The following is a 10,459-nucleotide window of genomic DNA, read 5'->3' as shown; positions in this document are numbered from 1 at the left end:
GGACCATGATGTGTGTGTGTGTGCACGTGCACGCAATATTTCAGGCACGCAAAAAGGCGGAGATCATAATTCAATTTGGAACAGAGCTATATTCATCATTCAACTTAAGAAGTAAAATGTCAAGTACAAGTCTCCACTCCCACATTTTCCTCCGTCTCTCCCCCCTCCCCCGCCCCTAGATAACCAACATCCTACATCAAGTGTTTATCACGCCCATGTACATTTTTCATCTTTACTACACAGGATGTGTCCACCAACAATATACGGTATAGAATTGTGCTGCATGTTTTAAAACTTTATATAAAGGGCAATATTCTGTACACGTACTTCTATGATTATTTTCTCAAGCTTTTGAGATTCGTCCAGGTTGGTGCAAGCCATTCCACATTTGTTCCATTTCTGTGACTAGAAGCATCCACGAAATGGGAGCATCGTATTTGATGGAGGCGCCCCTATCGTGGGCGGATGCTCCTCTTTCCAGACCTCCTTGAACATGCCTCACGGTGCCTCTTCAAGGGAATTCCTCTGTGGTGGAATTGCTGGGTTGGGAGGGGGACTCTGTCATCATCTCAGAATTCCTGTCCACAGCTTGGGGAATGCCTCAGTGAAGATGTCCAAAAAGGGGTCAATGAATCAACAAGGAAGTGAGACAGGGAGTGTAGACTTCCTGGGCAGTGGAGGAGAGAAACAGGGCAGCAGGCAGAGGGACCCAGAGAGAAGGTTCCTCTCCAGGTCCAGAGAACACAAGTCATTAGAGGACAGAGGATTGAGCAGCCACTGTGTGCTGAGCTATAGGAGAGGGAAGGATTTGAGATGGGTCTTGAAAGCTGGAGCAAAGTCCTGAAGGAAGAACATTTGAGGCAGAGGAAACGGCAAGTGCAAAGGTCCTGGGGAAGAATAAATCTTGGACAAAGAGACCTGCATGGCTGGGAGACAGTGATATAAATGGAGATGGGGGAGGTGAGCAGGACCTAGACTTTGCAGAATTCGGAATTTTTTTTCACTTATTTTAAGATTCCATATACATTTGATACCATGCAGTATTTGTCTTCCCCTGTTTGGCTTATTTCACTTAGCATAAGGCCCTCAAGGTATATCCGTGTTGTCGCAAATGGCAGGATTTCCTTCTTTCTCATGGTTGAATAATATTCATATATATATTATATGAATATTATATAAAACCACATCTTCTTTATCCATTCTTCCATTGTTTCCATATCTCAACTATTGTAAACAAGGCTGCAATGAACATGAGGATGCAGGTATCTCTTCAATGTCCCATTTTTATTTCCTTTGGATATAAGGAAATAAAAGAAGTGGAATTGCCAGATCATATGGTAGTTCTATTTTTAATATTTGAGGAAACTCCATTTGTTTTCCATAGCAGTTGCACCAGGATTTGGAATTTTACTCCAAATATTACTGGGAGGAAAGTACTATGTGAAGGACAAGATCTAATTTACTTTTGTAAAACCTCCTCCTACCTGATTAATGGAAATATTATCATAGGGGCCAGAAGTAGAAATCAGAGCTATATGAATATCTGGGGAAAAGAGCATTCTAAGCAGAGGGAACAGCAAGTGCAAAGGCCCTGAGGCAGGAGCATCTCTGGATTATTCAAGGACCATCAAAGAAACCAGAATGAGCACAGGAGATGAGATCAGAAATGAGAAGGGAGGGACAGATTTGAAGGTGATTGTCACTAGGTCTCTTGCAGCTTTAAAAAAATAACGCTTTTCTTTTAATGTCAATAGCATTGTACAAGGTGCTGAGTCCTCTCTTAGTTTCTACTAAACTAACAGAATTAAAATTAAAAGCAAAGTCCTAGCTCTTATAACCCTGTCTGAGATTTTTATATATTCAATACCTCTCTGTGTGATTAAGTCCTAGGAATGGTTTAATTGTCCTATTTTTTTATTTTTTTGCAGTACGCGGGCCTCTCACTGTTGTGGCCTCTCCCGTTGCGGAGTACAGGCTCTGGACGCACAGGCTCAGCGGCCATGGCTCACGTGCCTAGCCGCTCCGCAGCACGTGGGATCTTCCCAGACCGGGGCACGAACCCGTGTCCCCTGCATCGGCAGGCGGATTCTCAACCACTGCACCACCAGGGAAGCCCCTGTCCTATTTATTTGATCAGCTTAATTTTATTAATATTTGTTCCACAGAGCTGCATGGATATACTTCAATCAACTTCTAGGATTCAATAAGTTTATGTTGTCCTCAAACAACAAATTCATTTTCATAAGAGTTAGTAGAGGACCCCCTAAGAGTTTCCATCCCACACCTGGGATTGATATTTATTTTGTTGATTTTCAAATGGCATATCATTTCTATAATTATCTTACATTTCTCTTCGGTCGTTTTCTTTATTTGCAAGTGTTCAATACTTTTTATTTATTTTTTTTCTGGAAAGTATAAATTTGTTTCCTTTTTTTAATTTAATTTTTTATTTTATATTAGAATATAGTTGATTTACAATGTGTTAATTTCAGGTTTACAGCAAAGTGATTCAGTTATACACATACATCCATTCTTTTCCAGATTCTTTTCCCATGTACGTTATTACAGAGTATTGAGTAGAGTTCCCTGTGCTATACAGTAGGTCCTTGTTGATTATCTATTTTTTTAATTAATTTATTTTGGCTGTGCTGGGTCTTCATTGCGGTGCGTGGACTCTGGAGTGCACAGGCTCAGTAGCTGCATCGTGTGGACTTATTTGGGTATGTGGGATCTTTGTTCGCTGATCGAACCCGGAGCCCCTGCATTGGGAGCTCGGAGTCTTAATCACTGGACCACCAGGGAAGTCCCGATTATCTATTGTATATACAGTGGCATGTATATGTTAACCCCAATTTCCTAATTTATCCCTCCCCCTCCCCTTTGGTAACAATACTTTTTATATATCAAATTATTGTCAGCTTTAACAACTGAAACATTCCTTTCTTGTAAGACTGAATGAAGTGTTGATATCCCTGTTAGAACTGCATTTATTAAATCCAAATCCTTAAAAAAAAAAGCACACACATAATTATTTTCTAATGTTAACTCCTTTCTCGTAATTTTTATTGAGAAGAATTTACAAGACTTGACATGATTTTCAGGCTGCTCTTACAGCTGCAGCCCCTCAGGTTGTCCATCTGGATCCAAATACTCTCCTTGCTTTCACTTTTTCAATCCCCAGCTTTTTAGATATGTTGGTTTATCCTCTCTGTGTTTATTGGATGTATGGTGGCATACAGAAAATTTTACAGAAAATGTTTAAAGTGTTTCAATTGAATTATATCTTTTTTGAATCACCCAGAGATAACTGAACAAAGAGACTTCAATGAAACCAAATTAAAATATCCAGGAAGTTTTGTAACTTTTGCCTGAAACCCCAAATTTATATTATATCTGTATAAAAGCCAAGAAGATATTCACGTGACTATCTTTCATTGAGAAGACGTTTCTAAAATACCATCTGATCATCTCAGACATCATTTGACCACGTTTCAGAGTCAGTAAATGTAATTCTGTTTTTTACTTTTTTCCAATTTTATTTCAAATGTTCTGAAATAAATCACAAGCTCATGTGATCAACAAACTTAAACTACCTTCAAAGTCTTGAATTTCACTTTATAAATAAATTGCAGGGGAAAAAAAGTTAGTGACACTGATGAAACTTCATTGGTAATGGCTGAAATTTTACTGACCTGATGTCGTTTTCCAAAAAGGTATTTTCTCTTTCCAGTCAATGGGTTTTACCACAAGCAGGTGCATGTGTCAGAATGGCAATGTCATGCCTACGTCAAAATTACATTTTTTGGAATTCTGTTAATTATTTCATAACTGAAAAGTCTCAATTACTTTTAACCATACACTAGAGTGTTTTAGAAGTCCTGTATTACTTTCTAAATGCTTTCTGTCTGCTTTACCAACATATAATACTTTGATATAAATTTTTCCCAGAACTTTCTGTTGTTCAAACGCTTTTTAGTGTCTCACTGAATAATGATGTTCTTTTCATTTTTCCTCATTGACCATTACAAATTTTCTTTATTTGAGCCCAAAAGGAACAAAACATGATTGCTATTCAGATGAAATATTTAAGTATGAGCACTTCCAACTTTAATGAATGGTTTTGAATAGCACTTGGACCCAATATTTATATCACCTGTTACCATAAACTACCCATATTTTTATTTTAAAAAATTGTCTTTCATTCCAAAATTATAAATTAAGTGTTACATTTTACAGTGAGCCTTACACAGTAGCAAAACTGTTCCAGGTTGCTCAACTTCTGCAGGTATCAGATGTTCCAGGACTGCTATTCACTGTGAATATCATTTCTTTTCTATTCTTCCACAAATACAGCAATATTTAAAGGGAACATTATCCAATCTTTGTTGCCTTTTCATTCTGGATGCTTTCTTTTCATGTTTATTGTAAACTTTTGATTTTATAATTATGAGAACATTGCACACTGACAATTTAGACAAAAACTACAATGCACAAACAATAAAAACCAAAGTAAATCTTAACTATTTAAAACCAGGACCAACCTCAAAATTTGAGGGTAATGATAAACTGGTACTTCTCCTATAGCACAGATAATTTTATAAGCACACAGCCACACTGCTCACAGTGACAGTAGCCAAACTGGCAAAAAGTTTTGCAAATGTTTCTCAGATGTTGCCCATGTTTCAAAGTTCATTACAACATTCAACAACAGTAAACTTGGAAGTGTGTTTATATTATAATTTGTATTGTTAATTAATTTTACTATTCTTTGGATGTTCTTTAAGGGTATATTCCAGCCTCTGCCGAATCTTTCTAGATTTTAGCAATGGGACTAGTGTGCTGGTGCATACTGACTGTATACTAGCCTTGTATTAGCAATAGGAGGTCGTGGTTGCTCTTGACATGCAAGGACAGGCAATGTTTTTGAGGAGTATGAGATCTAATGGAGCAGAGAAAGGGGAGTTGTAGCAGGAGGGCTATTTGGGACAAAGAAGGGATTCCTTCAAAAATAGACGATTTTTTTGGAATCCTTGCATTTTAGTTTGAAATCTCCCCAAAGCATGTTCTGAGTCAAGAACTTGAGTGCAGGGCTTCCCTGGTGGTGCACTGGTTGAGAGTCCGCCTGCTGATGCAGGGGACACGGGTTCGTGCCCCGGTCCGGGAAGATCCCACATGCCGCGGAGTGGCTGGGCCCGTGAGCCATGGCCGCTGAGCCTGCGCGTCCAGAGCCTGTGCTCCACAACGGGAAAGGCCATAACAGTGAGAGGCCCACATACCGCAAAAAAAAAAAAAAAAAAAAAAAAAAGAACTTGAGTGCAAATAGTTTATTTGGGAAATAATCCCAGGAGACCCAATGAGTGTTTGGAGAAAGGAGGTGTGGATAAGTAGGTTCCCACTCTTGGCAACCGAGGGGTCATCTTTCTAGGGATCCTTGAGAGAACACACCCCAGAACTGCTTCACTCAGAAGTGATGAAGCCGGGACATTCACCCAACATGGCCTGTCCCTCACTGGCCAAAAGTCACTCTTGGGGTGCCAACCCCCAACACTTCCATGTTACCCTGTGTGCAGGCTGAGCCTACTCTGGTGACCAGATGAAACCTTGGGGCATAGAGATACACGTGATGGAAGTGAGAAATGGTCAGTGTGCTTGGGAGCTGTCCACCAAACTCCAGGTGACATCTTGCAGGTGGGCTGTGGGGAATGAATGGTGTGTTCACTGATGGAAATGATGCAGCAAATGGTGGGGGAGGGTCCTGTTGCAGGAGGGAGTGGGAAGAGCTGATGAATGGCTGAACTAACAAGAGGGGATGAGATCCAGGGTGCAAAGGAGAGGCTGGCCTTGGCCAGGACCCTGGACAGCTCCGCTGTGTCATTTCTGATTGATTCAGGATGGCCGTTGAAGGGGCAAATCTCACCCTGGTCTCTGAGTTCCTGTTCCTGGGCTTCTCGGAGGACCCCAAGCAACAGCAGCTGGTGTTCATACTCTTCCCGAGCATGTACCTGGTCACAGAACTGGGGAACCTGCTTATTATCCTGGCCATTGCCATCGACGTCCAGCTTCCATGTACTTCTTCCTGGCCAACCTGGACTTTGTGGACATTTGCTACACCTCCACCACCATCTGCAAGATGCTGGCCAATCACATGTCAGGACACAAAGGGATTCCTTATGCTGGCTGCCTGACCCAGACGTTCTGCTTCACGTTGTTCGCCAGCATCGGCAGCTTCCTGCTGACCGCCATGGCCTACGACCGCCATGTGGCCATCTGTCACCCTCTGCACTATGCCACGTCTGTGATACCACAGCTCTGTAGCCTCCTGGTGGCAGCATCCTGGACTGCAACCTTTGGGAATGCCTTGACCTACACGATATCACTGACCCACCTCTCATTCTGCATCCACAACCAGGTCCCCCATTTCTTCTGTGACCTCAGCCGTCTGCTGAAGCTCGCATGCTCTGACACCTTTCTCAACAATGCAATGGTGTACACCGTGGGCGCCCTGCCCATCATCACCCCCTTTATGGGCATCTTGGTATCCTACACACACATCTTTGCTGCTGCGTTGAGGATCCCGTCCACCAGAGGCAAGCGGAAGGCCTTCTCCACTTGTGGCTCTCACCTCTCTGTGGTGTCCCTGTTCTACGGCACACTCATCAGGGTTTATTTCAGCCCCATGTCCTCCCGCACGGCCCAGAAGGACACAACCGCTGCAGTGATGTACACCATGGTCACTCCCATGCTGAACCCCTTCATCTACAATCTACGCAACAATGACATGAAGGGCGCCTTGGGGGCCCTCATCAGCAGGAGACCAGTTTTTATTCGGTGACCACAGCATTGGAATGCCTGTCCCAATACAGCTCCCATCTGTTCTGAACTTCCGGGCACAGTCCCAGTCTTAGATAGTTCCTTCATATCACTCTTGGTTCATTTGTTTATTACCTCATCCTTCCAACAGATATTTATTGAACATCTGTCACATTTTACTATTTACTGTTTAGTATTTACAGTCTTTCAAGAGTCTGGCAGAGAACAAACAAAATCCCTGATCTTGTGGCACTTAAACTGCAGCCTAAAGGACACATAATGGTTAAAAGGAAGTACTCTGGGGCTCCCCTGGTGGCGCAGTGGTTGAGAGCCCACCTGCCGATGCAGGGGACACGGGTTCGTGCCCCGGTCCGGGAAGATCCCACATGCCGCGGAGCGGCTGGGCCCGTGAGCCATGGCTGCTGAGCCTGCGCGTCCGGAGCCTGTGCTCCGCAACGGGAGAGACCACAGCAGTGAGAGGCCCGTGTACCGCAAAAAAAAAAAAAAAAAAAAAAAAGGAAGTACTCTGGAAACCAGAGAGATCAGGATTCAAGCCCCACATTGGGTTAAGGGTCAGGTTAAGCTGCTATAAGAAAGAGACCCAAGGCAAAAGCCCAGAAGTCATAAGATTCTGCAGACTGAACTCGGAATTTTTAGCAACATTGTTGCTTCAGAAAACTTAGTAGACATCTGGTCTAGTTGCTTCTAGCTAGTTCCATTGCTAGAACATTCCGTGTTCTTTTCTAGCCAGAGTTCTTGTGTCTATTTAATTTGCAGTATTTGCTTCATTGAACTATCTACATCTTTGTTATTCTCCATTAATGGTCATCTGAAACAGCAGCCTTAGGCAGCCTCCTTGTTTATACTGTTTAGGGGGCGAGGAAGCTGTTGGCTCTTCCAAACTTGTGATGTTCCTGACTTTGAAAAGTGGCCAATTCTTGTGTAAGAGCATCTCTTTCTTGTGATTTCTTGCTGAAAGCAGCAAGGAGCATCCCACTTACAGTGACATTCTAACACTTTACAATCTTTACAATCACTTCTAGAAACACAGGCTTAGTAGACATACGATCTAGCTTTCAGGTAGGTGATCACGGGTGATGACATTACCAAATGTTGTTCTTTGGCATAATGAGGGTCAGTTATCTAGTATGCAATATTTGTGACCTTACCAGCAGGTCACTAAGCTAATGCAACTAATTTTTTTTTTTTTTTTTTTTTTTTGCAGTACACGGGCCTCTCACTGTTGTGGCCTCTCCCGTTGAGGAGCACAGGCTCCGGACGTGCAGGCTCAGCGGCCATGGCTCACGGGCCCAGCCGCTCCACGGCATGTGGGATCTTCCCGGACCGGGGCACGAACCCGTGTCCCCTGCATCAGCAGGCGGACTCTCAACCACTGCGCCACCAGGGAAGTCCGGCAACTAAGTTTTGATTTTTGTGATTGCAACACCCCATTCCTGATACTAATTTTTGTATTAGGTAGGATGAATAGCCTACCTGCTGTATTTGGGCTTCTATAACAAAATACCACAAATTATATGGCTTAAATCACAGAAATTTATTGTCTCACAGCTCTGGAGACAAGTCTGAGATCAAGGCATTAGCAGGTTGGTTTCTTCCAAGGCTATAAGGGAGAGTCTGTTCCATGCCTCTCCCCTCACTCCTGGTGGTTTACTGGCTATCTTTGGTGTCCATTGACTTGTAGATATCTGCCTTCATCTTTACATGGCATCCTCCCTGTGGGCATGTCTATCTCCAAATGTCCCCTTTTTATAAGGAAACCAGTTACCTTGGATTAGGAACTCACCTTACTCTAATATGGCCCCATCTTAACTACTATATGCAAAATCAGACACATTCTGAATACTAGAGGTTAGGATTTCAACACATAAATTTGGGAAAGGGATGTAATTCAATCCATAACATTTGCTTAAACAAAAGGCTAAATGAATAATGGGGACACCCCCCTGGTGGCACAGTGGTTAAGAATCCACCTGCCAATGCAGGGAACATAGGTTCGAGCTCTGGTCCGGGAAGATCCCATATGTCACAGAGCAGCTGAGCCCGCGTGCCACAACTAACTACTGAAGCCCTTGTACCTAGAGCCCGTGCTCCGCAACAAGAGAAGCCATTGCAAGGAGAAACCCGCATACTGCAACAAAGAGTAGCCCTGGCTCCCCACAACTAGAGAAAGCCTGCAGGCAGCAACAAAGACCCAACACAGCTAAAAATAAATAAATAATTTTTAAAAAATAAAAGAGTAATGGCTCAAGCAAAGTAGAAGTTTATTCCCCTCTCAACTAACAGTCAGAGTTCTATATCAGTGGGTGACTCTGCTCCTTTCAATCAATCAGAAACCTCGGTTCCCAATGTTCTATTTCTTGTCTATTTCCCTGAACATTATTATTGTCTGTGAGGTTGAAGCTGTGAACTCTAGATTGAAAAAAAGAAGAAGAAAGAAATCAGCGAGCACAGGGGAAGAAAGTCCCTGATCTTGAAGTGTCACGTACTTTTCGCATTCCACACTGGGTAATACCTAGCTGCAAGAGAGGCTGGGAAATATGGCATAGGTGGTCAGCCATGTTGCTAGGCTGTGATTCTGTCATTACAGCAAAAGGAGAGAGTAGATTTTTGTGGAGAGCTGGCAGTCCACATTCCAACCCTCCAGCCACCGAATACATGAAAGCATGCTTCTCCCCACCCATAGAATCCACTTATACCCTGCCCTGAAGAAGATAACCTAAAGTCCCATCCAGTGATGCTTTCAGCTCAGAGTCCAAAATCTCTGCCTGATACACAGTCTTCTTCAGCAGAACAGAATGTTTATCCCATGATCTAATAATTTTTAAACTAGAAGTTTATTTATCTGGCCCTCCTCTCACCCATAGTACAATATGAGACCAGCTACTGGTCCATCATAACGATCAAATCCCACAGGGCAGAATCTATTTAAGATTTCCCTGCTTATGAAGTGGAATAAGTTCTTTGGCTGTAGAGGGGAAACCTCTTTGTCTGTTATTCACTGCAGTCTCTGGTTTTGCCATCTGGGATATTCTTCCTTGTCCATTACCCTCTGTGGCCACCGTCAATGAAAAATGAATCAGTTGATCTAAGAAAGAAATGGAAAATTTTATTTGAGCCAAATTTGAGGATTATAACCCAGGAAGAGCATCTCAGAAAGCTCTGAGAACTGTTCCACCTGTTAGAAGTCAAGGCACAGTTATATAAGTTTTTTTGAGACAGAAGGCTGTACATCAAAAGGTGTATTATTGACAGTTTACATAATCCAGATCTAAGTGTCATTGTGGTGGGTCACGTGACCCCTGATAAACTCAAGAAGAAATGCTATCTTTTTTTTTTTTTCGCGGGCCTCTCACTGTTGTGGCCTCTCCCGTTGCGGAGCACAGGCTCCGGACGCGCAGGCTCAGTGGCCATGGCTCACGGGCCCAGCCGCTCCACGGCATGTGGGATCTTCCCGGACCGGGGCACGAACCCGTGTTCCCTGCATCGGCAAGCGGACTCTCAATCACTGCGCCACCAGGGAAGCCAGAAATGCTATCTTTGAAGGAGTTCTCTGGTTGATGCTAGGAATATGTTGCTCTTTACGGCAGGTATTCCTGCCAATGGGGGAGGTTTGATGATGAATAATGCA

At 43.1% G+C, this 10,459-nt stretch overlaps 1 protein-coding gene across 1 annotated transcript; it reads left to right on the top strand.

Annotated features, from left to right (window-relative positions):
* The first annotated feature begins 5,891 nt into the window (after window positions 1-5,891).
* On the top strand, window positions 5,892-6,832 carry LOC132421875 (olfactory receptor 1f45-like). The gene is given in 2 exon segments (XM_060006715.1): window positions 5,892-6,060; window positions 6,063-6,832. Coding segments are annotated over 2 exon segments (939 nt in total).
* Window positions 6,833-10,459: the final 3,627 nt, after the last annotated feature.

The sequence above is a fragment of the Delphinus delphis genome, chromosome 3, assembly GCF_949987515.2.
Source record: "Delphinus delphis chromosome 3, mDelDel1.2, whole genome shotgun sequence".
Classification (NCBI taxonomy): Eukaryota; Metazoa; Chordata; class Mammalia; order Artiodactyla; family Delphinidae; genus Delphinus; species Delphinus delphis.
This window is presented reverse-complemented; position numbering and strand designations above follow the sequence as displayed.